Raw genomic sequence first — 20,507 nt, forward strand, 5'->3', positions numbered from 1 at the left:
CCCATGCAGACTTCTTCTAAGAGGAATATCCCAACCACTCTCTTTCCACATACTTTTCACTGTAGCTTCTGGATTTTGACAGATTTCAAAAATATGTCTATATTGTATCCTCAAGGGAAGACCTCCCAACCAGTTATCATGCCAGAAACGAACAGCACTCCCCTTATGCACCTTATATTCAGCACCCCAATTATACAAGTGTTTCACCTTATGGAGGCCCTTCCAAAATTGAGAGGCACCCTGACAAGATGAGCCAAGGAAACCTTTTCCTTTCATATATTTAGCATCTAAGATTTTATACCACAGTTCATTGAGCCTCTTATCAATCTTCCAGATCCATTTTGTGATCAAGCATTCATTCATCAAAAGAGTATTGATAATCCCTAGGCCCCCCTGGGCTTTCGGTCTAGCCATTGCTATCCATTTAGCCATATGATACTTAGACTGTTCCCCTGCCCCTTGCCAGAAAAACTTTGCTCTGATAGCATCCATTTTCTTATGTACCCCCTTGGGCAACATATAAAACCCCATCATATACATTGGCAGATTACTCAGACAAGAATTTGTAAGGATCAACTTTCCACCAGAAGTCATAAACTTCCCTTTCTAAGGATCTAGTCTTTTACTCATGCGAGCAGAAAGCCCTTAGAAAGCATTTATGCCTAACTCCTTGTCAGACACTGGAATGCCTAAATACTTAATTGGTAACTCCCCCAGTTTACAATTTAGCATGTTAGCCTTTCTTTCTTTTTCTATCTGAGAATAACCAAACAACAGAACCTCACTCTTGTGATAATTAATTTTCAAACCAGATAGCCATTCAAAGCAATATAGCAGGATTTTGAGGTTTGTAATTGACTGATCAGATCCATCTGTCATAATAATAGTGTCATCTGCATATTGGATATGAGAAATACCTTTATCAATTAGAGAGTCAAGCACTCCCACAATAAGATTTTTCTCAACAGCTTTGTCTAACATTGAGCTCAGAGCATCAGCTACTAGATTGAATAAAAGAGGAGATAAAGGATCCCCCTGCCTCAGACCCCTCAAAGTTCTAAAGTAGGGACCCCTTGTCCCATTAATATTAATACAAACTTGTCCTCCTTTGACAGTTTGCATGACCCAATTGACCCATTTCACAGGGAAGCCTTTTCCATGTAAAACTTCCTCTAAAAAATCCCATCTCACCCTGTCATAAGCTTTCTCAAAATCAATCTTAAGGATCATTCCTTTCCTCTTGCCATTCCTCAACGAGTGTATGACCTCATGGAGAATGGCAACTCCTTCCAAGATGCATCTTCCTTTAATAAAACCAGTCTGATTGCTACCAATTACATCTTTCACCACAGGAGTCACCCTCTCTGTAAGAACTTTAGTAAAGCCTTTGTAGTCCACATTGAGAAGGCAAATAGGCCTATACTGCTTAATGCAGCTAGCATCCTGAACTTTAGGAACTAAGGTTATAACTCCAAAATTCAATCTCTTTATGTCTAGCTCACCCTTATGGAAATCCAAGAACATTTTAAGATATCTTTCTTTAATGACCTCCCAAAAGGTTTGAAAAAAGAAGGCACCAAATCCATTTGGGCCAGGAGCAGCATCCTTTTTCATATAAAAAAAGGCATGTTTAACTTCTTCTTCTGAAAAATCTTTTAGTAATCTCTTTTTATCATCCTCCTTAACTTTCTTGCCGTCAGACCAGAAATTACCAGATAAGAAGATATGTCTTTGATCCACAGGCCCAAACAATTTTTTGTAGAACTGAACAACATGGTCCATAATCTCCTCTTGAGTTTTGATCACCCCATGATCAGTTTACAGTTGTATAATAGTACTTTTTCTTCTTCTCCCATTTACAAATTGATGGAAAAATTTAGTATTTGAGTCACCAGCCTGCAACCAATGTTTACCCATTCTTTGCCTCCAATATAATTCCTCTTCAGCATATAAAATCTCCATCTGTTTTTCTATATTGTATCTATGCAACCATTCCTCCTGGCTGAGTTCCCTTACTTCAGCCTGAGAATCTATAATAGATAGTTCAACCATAAGCTCATTTCTCTTCTTTTTCTGTTCACCTATTCTCCTAATATTCCAACCTTTTAATTTGGTTCTTAGCCACACCATGCAGCCATGCCATGAATCTAGGGAATAACAAGTTTCTGGGCACCTTGCCTCAGATTCTCTCCAAATACAGGTAGATAACTCTCTAAAACCTTCCACTAGCACCCATTGCTGATCAAAAAAGAAATATCTAGGCCTAGTAGTCAAGCTTTCCCCATCATCCACAATGACTGGAGAATGATCTGACCCTACTCTGGTTAAACACCAAGAGAGAGATAAAGGATACTTCTCCTCCCAACCAGAAGAGAAAAGCACTCTGTCCAGATTAACCATGATTGGTTTACTCTGCTTGTTAGTCCAGGTATACCTCTGCCCAGATCTTTTGAGTTCCCTTAACTGATGATCCCCTATGAAAGTATTAAACTGATCCATTAAATGAAAATTGACATTATCAGAGTTCTTGTCAGATTCTTCTCTTATCAAATTAAAGTCCCCCCCAATGATAATGGGTAACACTGTTTGCTGGCAAACTGAATCTAATTCTGCAAGAAAGTCTCCTGAATATTCATGCTGTACTGGACCATATACAGTTACCATAACCCATCTAAAATTAGAAAATCTATTTCTAATAGTCATCACCACACAATACTCCAGAATATCACAAGCTTCCATTTCTAGCTTCTCCTGATTGACCCCCATCAAAATACCTCCAGATTTTCCTTTAGCAGCAGACCATTTCCAAGAGAACACCTTGTTCCCAGCTAACTCCAGAAGATCTCCATCTGAAAAAGACTCTTTGATTGTCTCCTGTATCCCTACCACTTGCAGGTTATGTTCTTCAATAAACTCTCGAACCTGTCTTTTCCTACTACTCTTTCCTATCCCCCTGATATTCCAGAAAAGAAACCTCATTTAGATAACTTTTTAGGTCTTCCCCTCTTCCTAGGGGCTACTACAACTGTTTCATTGTTAGACTCTACTGCAAACCCTCTTGCTGTATTGTCTATAACATTCAAACTATATTCTTGAATGGCCTCCTCTCCTTGAGGGGCAGTTCTCTTATTAACAGATTCCAAGTACTCCTTGTAATTGGCCTCTGCTAACGCTGCTCTAACCTTTTCCTCGGCTCTAAAAACCTCAATTTGGGTATCAACATTAACAATATCAAGATCAAGAGCCGAAGCTACCTCTTGGATGTAATCATTGCTTAAATTGTTTAATACCAAAAATTGATTAGATTCAGAAATACCTTTTGATACATCATCCCTGTTCTGTGCCCGTTGCATAGCTTTCTCCAGCATGGATCTTCCATCTTGCTGAATCCTGTTGCTCACTCTTGTTGCAATCACCACCTTGCCTCCTGTCTTCTTCTTAGCTTTCTTCTTCGAAGAGCTAATCCAGGTTTGCTCCAGTACTTCAGCCATATCATCATCATGACAGGACTCCATGTCCCCAAATTCTACCTCTGATTCCTGAGTGATAATCCCCAATTCTCCTGCTTCATCATCATCTAATAACCCTGATATCAGTTTACTTCCTTGGTTGGAATCACCAACGTTTTCCCCCAATGCATAACTTTGTGGGCTTTCATTTGCATGATTGGGTTGTGAAATGTTATCCAAAGACTCTCCATCCCCATCAACCACATATTCAGTAGAGATCAACTCAGATTGTTTCCTTTTATCCATCAAATATGTATCCATACCTCCCTGGACAGAGAATTGAAAATCACACATATCCTTCTTCTGTATCACTTGTTCCTCACTTGCCCCAATACTCTTTAGTTTCTCCTCCTGATTTTGCATCACATATGCATCCTTAGGAAGACCTTCCAGCTGTTCAGAGATAGCACTCTGCTTAGTCATGACATCAGCTGGAGCCCAAGCATGTTGGTCCTTCTGTATTTACATGATATATAAGTCGAATAAACTTATACAGAGACTAGTCTAAATGTACTACGATATTGTTGCCCTTCGTCGATGCACCAGTATATCATACGAACACGAAAGCAAGGAAAAAAACAACTACTGGTAAAAAAATGTCCACTCCAGATGCATGCGATATATTTGACTAGAAAATAATAGACTTCGGTGCATTTGACCAACAAAAGATTGTAAAAGTTTTTGCTTGTAAATTGTGAATTGTTAAGAATAGAGAAGTCGAGAAAATGGACTGCTATAATCTAAGCCAGAGGTTGCATTTGAAAAATAAACACTCCCTCCACCTAGAAAATAATACAGTTCCAACACAAAGAGAGTGTTTGGTTGATGGCACATATTCAGTGCCCTTCTGAGTAAGAGTTCAATGTTGGCATGGCGCTACCAGTCACTAGTGGAAAAGCAAGAATAGAACCAATATTTTTGTTGTATGGCATTTAGTATCATAAAATTAATATTTTTACCAATATAATTGATTAAATTTTAGATACTTTAATGGAGAATGCATCTAAAACTATAGTTTCTTTTGGCAAATAATAATCTTACCACAATCACTATAGTTTATGGACTTCATTGTCTACGCGTTAATATGTCTAGATCAGCTATGAAGTTTGTAGACAAAAGTTAATTATGTTTAGATCAGCTAGAGTCTGTGGGAAGTGTAATCTAAGAGCATCTCCAAGAGACTCTGTATATTCTTCCTAAATGATAGGAATAGCAATTTTGTTGAAAAACTATCCTCCAACAGCTTCTCTAAATATTCATCCAAATATAGCTATTGTCTATTTCGGTTTTTTCGCTAGCCAGATATAGAAGATGAGAATGACTCTCTAGAGTACGCATGAGATTTAATAAAATTGTTGGAAAGTAAAAAATATAGAAAATATTTTTTATACAAATGGTTCTCCAGATAATAATTTTAGAAAGTGAATTTTAGAAAGATTCTTAGCTCTAACTAAAACAATTGTCTTTATGGCACTCTAGAAAAGGGGCGAACTAGTTTGGTCAAACACGTGTACTCTACGATGATGGCCGAACAGAAAGCGCCCGTTTTGTCAGGCTAGGAGTACCAAGTCTAGTAGTCATTTAAAACACAAAGAAAATTGACATTATTAGGAAACCTGTGATGGATTCTGAAACAAATCAAACAAGACAAATCTCTTTCCTAACAAGAGAAAGGTATGAGTCAGCTTTGATAACAAATCAAATGCACCCATTGCACTTGCACATGCACACAAAACAAGTCAAAATTACATTATGATGCGTCGACTCGACTAGAAGAAAGAAAAAAAACCAAACAACGACGACGAAGAATCCAGGTCTCCATCCTGCACCGGCCAGGACCCTAGGTGCGGTCGTGGCGCCGCAGCCGCTGGATGCTGCTAGCGACACTTCCACCATCCCATGTTCACAACTTCAAACTTTCACGGACAATGACGAGACGGTCCCCACAGATCCACACATCCCTCGTGCCCCCGCTGTCAGTGACAAAAGTTCACAAACCTAGCACGCCTCCGCCTCCGCCTCCGCCTCCGCTCCTGCTAAACGAGACGAGACGTCTTTTTGACTCGTTGCTCCTTCCCCGCTCTGTCATCTCACTCCTGTCCCTGCTTAGCGGCGAAGCCAGAGAAACGGGAGTAGTAATAATAGATTAAAGAAAAAGAAGAGAGAGAGAGAGAGAGCGCTCTCGCGGTCTCGCCCGCTGTGCGAATCGAACAGCTCGAAAGCGATTTGCTGCTGCCTGCTGCTGCGTGCGTTTCGGCTGCTGATCCCGAACATTTCCTGGCCTCGCGACGAACAGCTCAGGTTAGGCACTCCGACCTTCGCTTTACCCATTCCCGTGCTTCTCTCGGAAGATGTGGTTGGAGTAGGTGCAGCTGTACTAGTGACGGCGGGAGTTGATTTTTAGTTGCTCATCTTTGTGCAAAATCTGGGGGGCTTTTCTGCGGGGGTTTCCGACGCGCTGCAAGTGCAAGGCTCCCGCAACGCGGGTCTGGAGTAATTTCTGGGATTGCTTTCGGTTCCAGAGTTTCCTAACGAAGGGTGGCGCCGCGGGTCGACGCGTTTTGGATGGATTTACTGTCCTTCTTTTCCGCGCATTTTCCATATCTCATCACGGGTGGGCGGGAGGTTGAGATGTGCAAGTACAGAATGATGATTCTGCTCTTGCTTGATTGGGACTTTGTTTGTTTTTGCATCTCATCACGGCTGTGATTTTTTGTCGTGGTCTGTCTCTTCTGGGGTTTACGGGGGATGCTTGGTAATCTTTTCTACTAGTTGCCCATTGTTTCATCGGATTCTCTCTGCTTGCGCGAAGGGGCCTCTAGGGGCAATGAATTGCTTCTGTTCCTGATTGTCTGTCTTCCCCCACCTCTCTCAACCAGATAGAAAAAAAAAACAGAATCCTCGTTAGTTATGTTCTCTTCATTAACGGTCTCATGTGCATGTACTGCCTCCCTCCCAAAATAGTTGCAATCGGGTTTTAGATTGAGTCAAAATAAGTTAGGTTTGACTAATGTCTAAATATATTTCATGGTGAAGCTAATTATAATTATTTGGTACATTTTTTTGTATATATTTGGTCAAAATTGAGATAGATTGACTTGATAGAAAGCTAGAATTGCTCAATTGCATCCTTTCTTCGGTTGGAGGGAGTACTGCACACACAATTCGCGCACCTTTTATCTGGCTCATGTTTACTGTAATGTGCACATTATGAGATTCATTGTTTTCTATGACTCTTCAAACCTTATTTTTCATGCTGTTGCGTTTGCAGGGCCAGCAGAGTTTTAGATGAAGACTTGATTTATTCTTTCAGATAATACAGGTAGGCCTGAGTAGTGTTAGTATTAATGCAGTTTGTTTTGTTGTGTTGATATTGCTTGTATTCTGTTTTCTTGGATTTGTTTTATGTTATTTCAGCAGTTACCATTTATGTGCATTTGCAAGCTAATGATACTAGTAATTATGAAGTCTTATTTATTTCGATGGGTCATTTTTAACCTTGGACACCACATCATTATTCTTCTGTTGTTTTCTCACATTTTTTACTGTTATATCCCACTGTAATTAACCAGTAAATATTGGCTAACCTGGATATCCATGGAATTCTTACTTTCTAAATAAGGATAATCTCATTTTTGTATAAAGGATACATGCATGCTTGCAGAGAATCTATATTTTCGCTGTTTAATTGAAAGTCATGTGCTAATGTAATGGATCTGTGCTGCAGTGTTTTAAAATGACTGACCAGGAGCGAGATGACATTCCCATGTTGCTAAGAAATGTTGAGCTACCAAGATTTCCTCTAAGAAGTACTTCAATGTGTATACCAGTCAGGGATGATGAATATGAAGAAGACACCTTTGTACCCCATACTGGTCCTCTATTCGTTCAGACGCCAACTCAGACGGCACCGGGAATTTCATTTACAAGTAGAGACACACCTGATAGGCTTCCTAGACCTTCACAGGGAAAACAAGTCAGCAAGCCACATGCAATCATGCCTGAAGAAATTAGAGGAAATAGGTGGTCTTACAGTGGACAGGTTCCAAAGAATGAACATTTGATGATGTCTGGACCTTTGGGGCAATGTGATAATCCTGATTGTGTGAATTGCCCTCCTGCTTGTAAAAATAAAAGACATTTCCAGAGAGGTTCGAATGCTTTAGACAATAAGGTATGCCCTTGAAATATGTTATTTGAGCTAAGTTGCAAATAATGGCCTGTTCATCTGTTGAATAAGGTACTAACATGTTTTCCTTTGTTCCTGTTGAAGATTCATAACATTCTTTATGGTCACAGTGGTGGATGGAAGAAGAAAATTGAGCAGATCATGGCATACATTCCGATTATGAACCCACATGCAAAGCCGGTTCAGCAGTGGAATCAATTCTTTGTCATATCATGCCTGATTGCCATTTTCATTGATCCCCTGTTCTTCTTCTTACTATCAGTACGCCAGGTAATGTTATACAAAATTTTCAGTATGCTTCAGATCTATGTCCAGTGCTTCTTATATGCGTTTGATTACGGCATTTTGTTAGTCACGCTTTAATTTTAATCAGAGCTAACCACCTTTTGTTTATTTGATTTTGACAAATGCAGGATGGCAACTGCATAGTGTTAAATTGGAACTTTGCTACAGGACTTGCTGTTGTGAGAAGTGTGACTGATGCTATTTATTTCCTGCACATGCTGCTTCAGGTAAGTTCATCATCCTTTTACTCTTCCAGATCAGCTTTTACATTTTATCTTCTATACAATATTTATCGCTCATACACAAGTTGTTACAACGTACAAGATGGAATGCTTGGTTGCAGATTTAAGATGATTATTATGTGCATTCTATATTAATTATATTCAGGACACTTCTTTGTGAATAAGTTCTGCAGTTTCTTTAAAACAAATCTTCGGTCAGATACTGACTTCTGGAAATACTGAAGTTACACTGTCCAGAACAACTTTCTATTGTTTATGTTGCATATCCTTGCTATCTTGATCTTACTCCCTCCGTTTTGCAATAATTGTCCACAGCCCACCATGTGCAGAGAATGAGGAAGTACTAGCTTCATCAAGAAAAAACAATGTGAAACAACCAACCGTACCCCTATTTTATGGAATTATATAGAACCATACCTTTTCTATCAGCGTTTAATTAGGGAGAGTGGAAATACTGCAATAACGATAGGTTTCTCTTTGTTAATGATCAAGTATTTGTCTTGTCAAAAGAAAGTTGAATCAACCTGCTTATGTCACTATATTTTCATGAATATAATTAGATATTTGTCTTTCAGTTCAGACTGGCTTATGTTGCGCCAGAGTCACGAGTGGTGGGAGCTGGAGACTTGGTTGATGAGCCAAAGAAAGTTGCTATACATTATCTTTGTGGTTACTTTTTCCTTGATTTCTTTGTGGTGCTCCCACTCCCTCAGGTAACATAAAGCTTCCCTTCTGTGCTAATTCTCTTGCTTTAGATACTATAAGTTTCTTCTTCTTTTACTTAATGTATTCACACATCTTATTTTATTGGAAAAAAAATATTGAAACTCTACATGTTACAGACCCCTTTTTGTTTAATTATGTTGTCTTTATTTCTGTAAGGTCTGAGTGTGAGTATTTTCCATTACATTTAAGGTCAACAAGAATATAAAAAAGACATGAATTGTGGTTTCGATAGCCTTGTATATACCCAGGCATGGCATGACTTTTTCCTGTTACTGAACTTGTGACATGTAAGCATCTGGGAAGAATTGATGTCGATTTAGTCATGCTCACATCTAACCATAGTTTTGAGGAATATATTTTCGTGTTTATCAACAACTTGCTGCTGCCTTACCTGTTTGCAGCTTTGCTCCATGAACCTTGTCTGTCTGTGTAGCACTTTATATAATTTTACTTGCATGAATGCCATGTATCTGTCAACAGCTAAAGTTCGTTGTCTAAACTCTAAACTGATGACCTGTTCTTTTCCGATGTAGTTAACAACAAAAAGAAAAGTAAAATATTTTTACACATTTTTTCTTCGTACTCGTTATGCTCTTTGCTAATATTTTTCTTTGTTTATTGATCAAGGTGATGATACTGCTAGTTGTTCCTAAAGTTGGGTTATCTGCTGCAAACTATGCTAAGAATTTATTGCGTGCCACTGTTCTTCTTCAATATGTGCCCCGTATCATCAGATTTGTGCCACTTCTTGATGGTCAGTCCGCCAATGGATTCATATTTGAGTCAGCATGGGCTAATTTTGTGATCAATCTTCTGATGTTTGTTTTGGCGGGACATGTGGTTGGTTCATGTTGGTATCTCTTTGGCTTACAGGTTAGCTGATTTCTTTTGTAGGTTGTTTACAAAAGTTGGTAGTGCACATTGATTCAAATGTTCCAATTTGATCATCGTACGAACAAATCTAGTGTGCAGCATGTTTCACTAATGAAGAATGAGGAATACATGTTGTACCTACTTAAAGTGGAAAATGTGCGGCTCCAAATACCTATGTTAATCTGTAACATGTTCAATTTATATATTCAATCACAACTTATTTGGTAACTACTGATTTTAACTGATACTGAATGTCCAGATCAATCGTATCATTTTCTTTTGTTTCTCATTTTGTCACAGAGGGTTAACCAATGTCTACGAGATGCTTGTTCTGCATCAACCATTCCATATTGTGACTCCTTTATAGACTGTGGACGTGGCATTGGGAGTGGACTGTACAGACAGCAGTGGTTCAATGACTTGGGTGCAGAAGCTTGTTTTAACACTGGAAATAATGCTACTTTCCAATATGGAATTTATGAGCAAGCTGTTTTGCTAACTACAGAAGACAGTGCTGTAAAACGATATATATATTCATTATTTTGGGGGTTTCAGGTATTTGCCATCATTTGCTTGTGCCTTTCTACTTCTGTAGGTGTCTTTTTGTTGCATCCCAAATATGTAACAATTTGACTGTCATGTATGATGTTTAGGTTAATATCTTATGTGTCATGCTAACTAATAAGGTTCCATTCTATTTAAATTCATTACAATCTAACTAGTGTTTTTACTCATAGTTTATGGTTTGATTTCAGCAAATAAGTACCTTAGCAGGAAACCTTGTCCCGAGTTACTTTGTATGGGAAGTTCTGTTCACGATGGCTATTATTGGTCTGGGACTGTTGCTTTTTGCATTGCTTATTGGAAACATGCAAAATTTTCTCCAAGCTCTTGGAAGACGGTATGTGGTTATACTACTGGCTTATTTATCGTGCTACTTAACCCAAATGTAGATATAAGTTCATCTAGGTTTGTCCTAGGTCAAACCTTGTTTTACTTTGACTAAAATATCTAAATTTTTGCTACATAGATTGACAACATAAGATTAACATTGCTGTATTCATTATGAAAAGTACTTCTATAATATAAGCTTCATTTAAACTAAAATACTTTTGTAGATGTTGGTGTTGGAGTATCAGTAATCTAGGCCCATGAGGCTAGGCCCATGAGGCCCTTGTATGGAACTATATGGCTACCCTGTCTAGGGTTGGCCCAATCTGTGTGTGTGTGTGTGTGAAAATTCTAACAGTTGGTAGTAAAACTGTCGTACTGAAGACCGTGTCAATTTTGTAATTTTGATTGGAGTAAGTATATGCTTATATGCTTGTATGGTCATGCACTATGGCATGTCGTGTCCTGGGTACTGAATAGGGATGTCAATGAGCCGATCTCGCGTGAGCCTGGCACCTCAAGCTCAAGTTTGACTAAATTTCTAGCCAAGCTCTACCAGAGCCTGAACTCTAGAGCTTCTAGTAAGGTTTGAGCTCGGGCGCTCGGTTTAATAAAAGCTCGAATAAGGATCAAGCTCGATTTTAGCATGCTAGATTGTAGCCAAGAAGATGACATATTGAGATGGTTGACAGTCGTCGGTGCTTCCCAAAGCTTTGGGCACCAGCATTGTTGCCGAAGGAGGACAACGGTGCCTCTGGGCAAACAGTGTTGGGGATTCTCTTCAACTACATGAATAAGCTGAGGGATCAATCATTTATGGCAGCTAGCCTGCTACCATGCTCAGTGCTGATGGAGTAGTCCATGGGGTATTAGGTGACTGCAGTTTGCATTGTAGCTGGAGGGAAGTGTAAGGATCGTTTCCCTTCAGCAGGGAAGGAGATCGAGGCAAGCAGGCAGAACCATGTGGAGAACAAAATGGTGGCATTGTGTTGTGAAGAAAGAACATGATTAAGGATGATAAGATTTCTCTTTGTTTATTTATCAATTGAGTGGAGTGTGTGACTTGCATATTATGGGCTGAGCATCATGTGTGACAGGGACCTCGAAGGAGGTGGTTGGCTTAGAAAAGTTGAACTGGCTGGAGGGAAGTAGTAGTAAAAGGTGGGAAATTTTATTGTGCTATGTGTGCTGGCGAGTGAGCAATTCAAATTAAGCTCGTGAAACTCGGCGAGCAATCTTGAGTTTGGCTTGATTAGCAGACAAGCCAAGCTCGAATGGAGCTTGTAGAGAAGATCTTCGAGCTTCTTTGACAGCCCTGCCACTGAACAACTGCAAGGAATTGGGTAGAGTTTAGATGGCGATTAGCATTCGATTTGTGGTAGACGGCAGGAAGAGGAGAGATACAGCCATACAGGGATTGGAGGAGCAATTGGAAGGAAGACGAAGCTCCGGTTGGTTTCTGTTCACTCAGCTGCTGTTTGGTGCTTTAGTACCTCTCCACCTTCCCAAGTGACTGGCCTACATAGCAATCTGATCCCAGGGGCATGCGTACATCTCTAGGTGAAACGTGTGCTATCAGCCCCTTGGCTCAAGAAATCTCTATAGGCCCCTTTATACAAGCCCATTAAAGTCATCAGACATCAGTAGATCAATTCACTCAGCAGTTAGCAGTAGTCCAAAGCGCAGTGAACACAGGAAAACCCATGTGATTGATTAAATCATTTTTTTAATTGTAACTATCTTGATGTTTGAACGTTTTACTCCTTTTACCTTCTGACAGGAGATTGGAAATGCAACTTAGGCGACGTGATGTTGAAAAGTGGATGAGCCATAGACGATTGCCTGAAGATTTGAGAAGGTTCCTCTGCAGAACTTACTAAGCAAATCTTTATCACTATTTTTTCTTTCAAAAAACAAAGAACTTAGCTAGCATGTTTCAATATCTAATGCAGCCGTTTGCTACTATACTGTCAAGCAGTAGTACCGATCTGGTTGTGGTTCATGATTGACTAGGGCCCTTGTGACAGCAATGATATACTTCACAAATCTTACTTTGTAGTCATGAAAAAAGGTGTATGCTGTATTGTCAGATAGTCTGAAAACATAACAATAACAATTATTTGATTAGTCCAGAATTGACATTGGCAATTGGGGTTTCAATGTTTCATATCCACAAGATGTACCATCTAGTATAGTGTTAATGAAGAAACTGAATGTGTTTGGAATGTTTTTTTTTTGTGTATTGTAAATTTGTAGTCACGTGGGCTTGTTTGGGTGGAGGTATTTAGAGATAAATCCTTAGCATTTAGTTCAATCAATATTTGAGCTATATACCAAAACTCTCTGATGAAATACCCTAACCTGAAAGGTAGTCATTTTATTCTTACAGTCGAAGATAACAACACCTGCACCTTTGTATATGTGTAGGAGGGTTAGACGAGCTGAAAGGTTCACCTGGGCAGCTACTCAAGGAGTGAATGAAGAGGAGCTTTTGAGTAATTTACCTGAAGATATCCAAAGGGATATACGTCGCCACTTCTTTAGATTCCTTAATAAGGTTAGTTTCTAAGGTGTCAACAAATATTACTCCAATACCTTGTATTTCCACTCGCATCCTTTCTTTCATCTACCATGTCCATAGTTAGTTCTGTGCTTATATGAAATTCTACTGTTTTGGAATCTTTGCTACTGCTGTTTGGTTCTTAGCATTCACAACTTGTAAATGTAACTGTTATTTAGGGAGGGAGAATGGGAAAGAACTTTATCTCCAGGGGAAAGGGGTCTGAATTGTTGTGGGACTACAATCAAATGTGGTGCTGAGCTAAACATATGGTTCAGCACTTCCAAATAAGCAATAGCCCAAAATATTCAGTGCGAACCACCCCATTCAGCAGCACAATTATGAAACCCCCCTTGAAATATATAACTATAATTTTTTTTTGAAATGGTGCAAACTCAATGTACAAAAATCCATGTGAAAATAACAAACTTCAGATGGCATGTGCACTAGAAGGCAAAATTCCTGTGATTATCTTCTACATATGCTACTGGAATTTGTCATTTTCATATGAATTTTCAAGGAAAAAAATTGCATGTTAAACTTTTGCGACAATGTATACATACATCTATATATATGCACTATGGAGGTGCATCATTTCAATTTTTTTTGAGAACTATGTGTTTCAAGGGGTTTTCATGATTGCACCACAAGTGTGGTTGCACCGTATAGTTTTCCACAGTGATGATGGAAACTGGAAGAAGTTTAAGAAAAAAAAGTAGCTACCTGTATTTTCTCATTCACGTTGTAGGTTGCCTCATTTACATGATTTCTTCTATAAATGTTGTCTGGTAAAGATAACTCTTACAAGTTTCAATTAAGAGTTGACTAATTTTTATCTTATTATTTGCAGGTCCGATTATTCACCTTGATGGATTGGCCTATCTTGGATGCAATATGTGACAAATTAAGACAAAACTTATATATTAGTGGAAGTGACATTCTTTATCAAGGTGGCACTGTTGAAAAGATGGTCTTCATAGTGAGAGGGAAGCTTGAAAGCATCAGTGCAGATGGTAGCAAGGCTCCATTACATGATGGAGATGTATGTGGAGAGGAGCTCCTCACCTGGTACTTGGAACACTCTTCAGCGAATAGAGGTATGCAATTTCTGCCCTCCCTGCCTGCTGTTTGTCTTTTGGTTTTGTAGTTGTTCCATCTCATGAGCTACTGCTGTTTCAGATGGTGGGAAAATTAAATTCCAAGGTATGCGGTTGGTTGCTATACGCACAGTAAGATGTTTAACAAACGTTGAAGCTTTCGTACTCAGAGCAAGTGATCTGGAAGAAGTCACCTCACAGTTTGCTCGATTCTTGCGTAATCCACGAGTGCAGGGAGCGATCAGGTAATCACATTTTTGTTTAATTTATTACGTTTTTACCATATTCCTGCCCACCAGAATAGTTAAGGCTGTTCTTATAATTGTTTTTTGCTAATTCGTGGCAAAATATGATAAATTTTAATAATCATGCATCATTGTGACTTAAGACTTGTTAATTCAGTTCCTTTTGAAATACTGTGTCGACTGTCAATTGATGCTTGAACCTCTGCGTCCAATAGATATGAATCCCCCTACTGGCGAACCATTGCTGCAACTCGTATTCAAGTTGCATGGAGGTATCGAAAAAGGCGGCTGAAGCGAGCTGAGAAGTCGAGGTTGAGCGAAGAAACCTATACCTCACATGGGATCTTGACACCTGATTCTTTTCAGCGTGGACAGAGGGGATGATCTCTACCTGACTAGGCACTAACTTATCAGTTTCAGTTCTGCATCTAAAGCTTCTAGAGCTCTGAAATTCTCCGGACATGTCTACTTAGTGGAACCTAGTGCATGGGGCAAATATTTTTGGCTTTGGTGTTCAGAGTACATGATAAGAGAATAGTTTTTTTTTTCATGCATGGTTGCCCCTGTTAGAGCTATTACACGCACATATATGTTGCATTCGGATCACTAGGAGATCAGTTATTTGCCTGCCAACCAGGATGCTCATCAGCTGTAAATAAATATTCATTATAAAAGAAAATTATTTGGCATGAAACAGCTCCTTTTTCAGAGTGAAGAGCCACACAATATTTCAAATTTTCAATCCATGGGGATTGCACGAGATTTGCAGTTAGGCACAGAGATAAAAGTGTGGATATTCCAAGTGAAATGTCCAATCTCTTTGCTATGTTATTCATTCAAACTACATGTTTACAAATTACAGGAACGTCTGAATCCTAGCGAACACCAGTATTAGCCATAGTGCACCTTGCCAACGCCATAATTTTTCTTGAATTCCACAGGAATTTCGTGTCAGGTGAGCATTACAAAGGTCATTTGAAACTGGAGTATTTCTCTAAGGCCTTGTTTAGTTTCCCAAAAATTTTTGCAAAATTTTTCAGATTCTCCGTCACATTGAATCTTTAGAAGTATGCATAGAGTATTAAATATAAATAAAAATAAAAACTAATTATTGACGAGACGAATCTTTTGAGTCTAGTTAGTCTATAATTGGACAATATTTGTCAAATATAAACGAAAGTACTACTATTCCTATTTTGCAAAAATTTTTGGAACTAAACAAGGCTTAATCCTACGGTCCCGAGTTTGAATTGTTTCGTTCTCCGTATGAATCTCAGGAAAATTCTCTGACGAGTGACGAAACTGTTCCAAGCAGTCGGCGATCGCCCGAGCAGTTCTCAGAAACCTATTTATTGTTCCGGCCACGGCGATCGCCGGCTTGGAGCACGACATCGCGGATGTTGTTGACGAACTCCTCCCACCCGAGCCAAGAGCCCTCCACCGCTGGATCGAAGCTCGACGAGAACACCCCGTACGGCACGCCCAGGAGGACGCCGAAGAGCAGGAACGCCACCCAGAGCGGCGGCTGCAGGTCCAGCCCCGTCACCTGTGCCGCCGCGCGCAGCGCCGCCTCGCCCGCCGCGGACGCCGCGAGCGCGGCGGCCGGAACCCTCCGCGCCACCCGCCACAGCACCTCCTCCGACTCGAGGAACGCGAGTTGCCCCTCGCGCTCCCGCCGGAGGGCCCACTCCTCCCACTCCTCGTCGCTGACCGAGGCGTCGACGACCAGCAGCGACCCGAGCAGGAACGACGCGAGCGAGTAGGCGAGCGGCATCCAGGCGGGCACGCGCGCGCCTGCGGCGTCGCCGAGGTACCCGAGCAGCGCGGGCACGCCGGCGAAGGAGAGCGCCGCGACGGCCGGGAGCTTCCACAGCATGCCCAGGTCGGCGTCCCCGCCCGGGAGGTCCGCGTCGATGAGCGCCCGGAGGAGGTCGTCGTCGTCGTCGTCGTCCCCCGCGCCGCCGAAGACGTCCGACTCGTCGACCACGCCGGCGTCGACGAGGTTCTGGAGGAAGGTCCGGAGGTCGTTGTTGCTGTTGCGGTAGGCGTCGACGACCTTCCGTAGCTGCGCCACGAGGCCTTCCTTGTCACTGACGTTGCTGCGCTCGCCCTCGCCGTCGTCGGTGGTGTTCGATCCGCCGGGGCTTGAAGCGGAGAGGCAGATGTGACGAGGGGGAGCGCGGAGGCGTAGCGAGGAGCGGGGGAGGGTGGGAGAGAACAGAGAACAGGAGGCGCCGGCGTGGGTGCGGGTGCGGGTGAATCGAGGGAGAAGAGAGGACTCCATTGCTTTGCTTGTTGGAGCTCGTGAGATCTCGGAGTTGAACAGACAGAAGCCATCCATGGCTGCCATGGCCTTATCCAGGCAGGACCCACTGTAGATTATCTGGGCCGTGAAATCGTGGCCCAGCTACCTCGGAGCCTTTTCTGCATTCCCTTTCGGCCTTATGAAAATTACCACAATTGTGGGTTTAGAAAAATACTAGCACTAGGAAAGACTTTTACCAAATTATCGTTATGTTTACCAAATATTGGCTTCAAACCAAAGCTCATCCAACTTTTGGTATGGCTTGCTTCCTTGACGAGAAGCGATGTCTGAGTCTGAAATTGAGGGCGCATTCGACATTCACCGCCACAACAACGCAGACAGCATTCAAGCGTTCAAAGAGGAGCAAATCCTTCTTTGAAGCTGCAAGGAGAGAGACGAAATATTTTGCATCTTCAATCCTCTAGTTAAAATTGGAACCGGATGTTCATCAGATAAGTGATAACAATAGGTTCAATTGCATCAGCAAACGCCACCTCAAGATAAAATAGGACCAGCATACAATCAAAGGGTGAAATTGAAATCTTTACTATTCACCATCATATCTCTCTAAAAGCTAAGCACTACGGTACGGATTAAACAAGGTCGTTTAGATTAACCAAGGTCTGTTATTACATTTACGGATTTACCCCTTGATCAATCAGTCTTCATCCTCCTCGTACTCCTCTTCGTCTTCGTATTCCTCGTCGTAATCCTCTTCCTCCTCGTCCACCGAGGAAGAGGAATCCTTCGCCATGGAAAGGACGTTCCAGTGCCGCACGGCGAGGTCCCACCCAACGACGGACCCCGTCTCCGCCGCGTCCCACCTCGACGACAGGAACCCGTAGTGGACCCCGAGCAGACCCACCGCGAAGAGCACGGCGGAGCCCGCGGTGGCAGCCCACGCCGGCACGTCCCCGGGCTGCGCGCGCTCGAGCAGCCCCAGGAACGCGGCGTCCGCCGCGACCGCCACCGCGGGGGGCGCCAGCATCCGCCACATCATCCCGCGCCGCATCTCCTCCGACAGGTCCAGCTCCAGCCCGAGCCCGCCCGCGCGCCACTGCTTCTCGGCGCCCGTCGACGACGTCGTCGTCGCCGTGGCGTCGATGACCTCGACGTTGCTGGAGCTGGCGGCCGCAGGCCTGGCGGCGGTGGCGCCGGCGGCGCGGCGAAAGGCGCCGTGGCTGGCTGGGAGCAGCGGCCGCGCGCTGGCGGCGCGGCATGGGAGGAGCAGCAGCTCCATGGCTGGCTGGCTGGCTTTAGCGTGCGTGCCGGTGGGGGGCTCGTGTCCGGCGTGATTCTGCGGCCTGTGTGTGGGTTTTTTTGATAACCAGCCTCTGGGGTTGGGGGTGGCCCGTACGTACGTTTGTGAAGACGAGAAGAAAAGGGCCTGCTGCGTTATCCTGAGCTTTTCCTTTGGGGATGGCAACCTGCGTGTGAGATATTTGAGGTGCAGTTGCACACTTGCACCCATCCTCACCAACCCTCGAATGAAACGCAAGTTTTTTCTCCTAAATCATGCAGCAATTTATTATTTATTTGGTTTCTGTAAAATTTCATGAAATGCCTGTATCACAAAAATTAGTACCTGTTCATTTGTGGATTAGACCGTGATTCCTTGTTTGGTAATAACTTATCCTACAGTAAGCAAATGATAAATCTACTGTGAGCAGGATCTCCAAGATGTTCTAAAAAAACATCCAAGAATATAGACTTAGGATACACTGTAAAAAGACATACTCCCTCTATCCTAGAATAGATGACGTTATGGGATGCATGCTGGTCAAATTTCTCAACTTTGATGAGAATTATAAAAATACATGCAACATTTATATCTCTAAATAAATTTATTATGATAGCATATTCAATTATCTATCTAATAATACTAATTATATATTATAAATATTATTATTATTTTATGTACAATTGGTGAAAGTTCAAAAAACTGACTTTTCGAAAAGCGAATGACTTCTATTCTAGGACAGAGGGAATATTGTTTGCCTTAGTTTCAGCTTATTTGAGCTATATTCTTCTAAACTACTCCCTAGCTCGGTCCTCAAAGAAGAATACCATTTGAGCATAGTATCAAGTTAGTGTATCTTGAGTTTTTACTCACAATAAATAAAAAAATCGATATTTATATTGTCAAATAACTATCATTAAATTTGTTATGAGATATATTTTTATATTAATTTAGTGCCATAAACATATTTTACTTATATATTCAATCAAACTTTAGATACGTTAACCATTTTTGACATAGGTAGTATAACAAATGGACCTTAGGTTCACCTAATATTTTTTTTCCCCCCGGTCTAGTGCCGTTGCTGCATGACTGATGTTTGCCGATTCAACAACAGGCAACCGGGCAGCTGCAGCCAGCCAAGGCTAGCATAGCAGCCCGGTCATGAGTCATGGGTGGCTACTGGGCTACTGGCTATGGCCTCTGGCTCAGCTAGGCCCGCGAGGGATTGACAAAAAAGGACGCACTAATTCGATTGATTAGGAGGGACCGGTCGGAATGTTGATGGGCCTGTGGGAGAGTTTTTAGCCACGCAGTAGAATTGGGAGTGGCCATCGAAATTCGTTGGAGGGTCGATCGGTCTTGTTCTCGGCCCAAAAATGCTGGTTTTAGAAATTGTTTTTTTTTAATTTTTTTTTTGAAGATGCTCTAAGAGACTAAGAAGCATGCTATCATTTGCAAAATGAGGTGCGTTTTGTCCTGATTTGAAGACGGTGATTGGTTCTCTTACACTGATTAGCACATGGCGGATAAAAAGAAAAGATGCTACGTAGCCGTATTAGGCCTTGTTTAGATGCGAAAAAATTTAGATTTCGCTACTGTAGCACTTTTGTTTGTTTGTAATAAATATTGTCCAATCATAGACTAATTAGGGCTAAAAGATTCGTCTCGCGATTTACAGTCAAACTGTGTGATTAGTTTTTGTTTTCGTCTATATTTAATGTTTAATGCATGTGTCGTAAGATTTGATATGACAGAGAATCTTGAAATTTTTAGATTTCGGGGTGAACTAAACAAGGCCTTAGTTTATTGTCCACGAGACGATACCGATACAGTGTCCACTGAACTGGCGGGTTTGACTAAAAACATCTCATCTCTGAACAAAACAAAGCGCCGACGGGGGCAACGGAGCACATGGTCTTTCCTCCACCCTGACACTTGCTTGTCTGAACCAGTGACCCCTTCATGCTCTCGAGCTCGTTGTTGCCTCCAGCTACAAGCCATGCAATGCAAACAAGGCAAGATGTGCACCAGTAGTCTAGTACACAGTGACTACTCCCCCCACATGCAGCTTTGAGATCTGCTAGCTCAACCGGATCTCCTCTGCTAGTACGTGCTAGCATCCATCCAAACTCCAAAAGCATCTAACAAAAGCATCCTTTTCATTTCACCCAACCCTAGTAGTATACTCTTTTTTTCCCCCTCTCCCTCTCTCCGTAAAAAACGACGCGAGACACCGACGATGTGTATGTGCATGCCTTGTTGTGATTATGCCCGGCCGGATCCTACTGCTACTACACTATACTGCACGTACTGACGTACTACACGGTACACACGTTGATGAA

The 20,507-nt window shown here is 41.7% G+C and overlaps 3 protein-coding genes across 5 annotated transcripts; 1 reads left to right on the top strand and 2 right to left on the bottom strand.

The window, feature by feature from the left end:
- On the top strand, positions 5,568 to 15,318 carry LOC8081919 (probable cyclic nucleotide-gated ion channel 20, chloroplastic). 3 transcript variants are annotated; one of them, XM_002452858.2, is made up of 14 exons: positions 5,568 to 5,810; positions 6,781 to 6,831; positions 7,237 to 7,683; positions 7,783 to 7,968; positions 8,112 to 8,210; positions 8,801 to 8,938; positions 9,579 to 9,824; positions 10,125 to 10,379; positions 10,580 to 10,725; positions 12,496 to 12,573; positions 13,143 to 13,272; positions 14,126 to 14,372; positions 14,455 to 14,617; positions 14,833 to 15,318. In XM_002452858.2, the coding sequence occupies exons 3-14, from the start codon at positions 7,246 to 7,248 to the stop codon at positions 14,999 to 15,001; spliced, it is 2,295 nt and encodes a 764-aa protein (XP_002452903.1). In that variant the 5' UTR covers positions 5,568 to 5,810; positions 6,781 to 6,831; positions 7,237 to 7,245; the 3' UTR covers positions 15,002 to 15,318. The 3 variants fall into 3 exon arrangements, with proteins under 3 accessions (XP_002452903.1, XP_021314752.1, XP_021314753.1); XM_021459077.1 differs by lacking the exon at positions 5,568 to 5,810 and adding an exon at positions 5,842 to 5,995; XM_021459078.1 differs by lacking the exon at positions 5,568 to 5,810 and adding an exon at positions 6,130 to 6,264.
- Positions 15,830 to 17,269, bottom strand: LOC8075222. Its single transcript, XM_002454590.2, has 2 exons — positions 17,140 to 17,269; positions 15,830 to 17,058 (listed from the first exon to the last, which is right to left on the bottom strand). Exon 2 carries the CDS (start codon positions 16,965 to 16,967, stop codon positions 15,963 to 15,965), a length of 1,005 nt encoding a protein of 334 aa, XP_002454635.2. The 5' UTR covers positions 16,968 to 17,058; positions 17,140 to 17,269; the 3' UTR covers positions 15,830 to 15,962.
- Positions 17,370 to 18,339, bottom strand: LOC8081920. Its single transcript, XM_002454591.2, has one exon. The coding sequence runs from the start codon at positions 18,160 to 18,162 to the stop codon at positions 17,581 to 17,583; it is 582 nt and encodes a 193-aa protein (XP_002454636.1). The 5' UTR covers positions 18,163 to 18,339; the 3' UTR covers positions 17,370 to 17,580.

Source organism: Sorghum bicolor, chromosome 4 (assembly GCF_000003195.3).
Source record: "Sorghum bicolor cultivar BTx623 chromosome 4, Sorghum_bicolor_NCBIv3, whole genome shotgun sequence".
In the NCBI taxonomy this organism is placed as follows: domain Eukaryota; kingdom Viridiplantae; phylum Streptophyta; class Magnoliopsida; order Poales; family Poaceae; genus Sorghum; species Sorghum bicolor.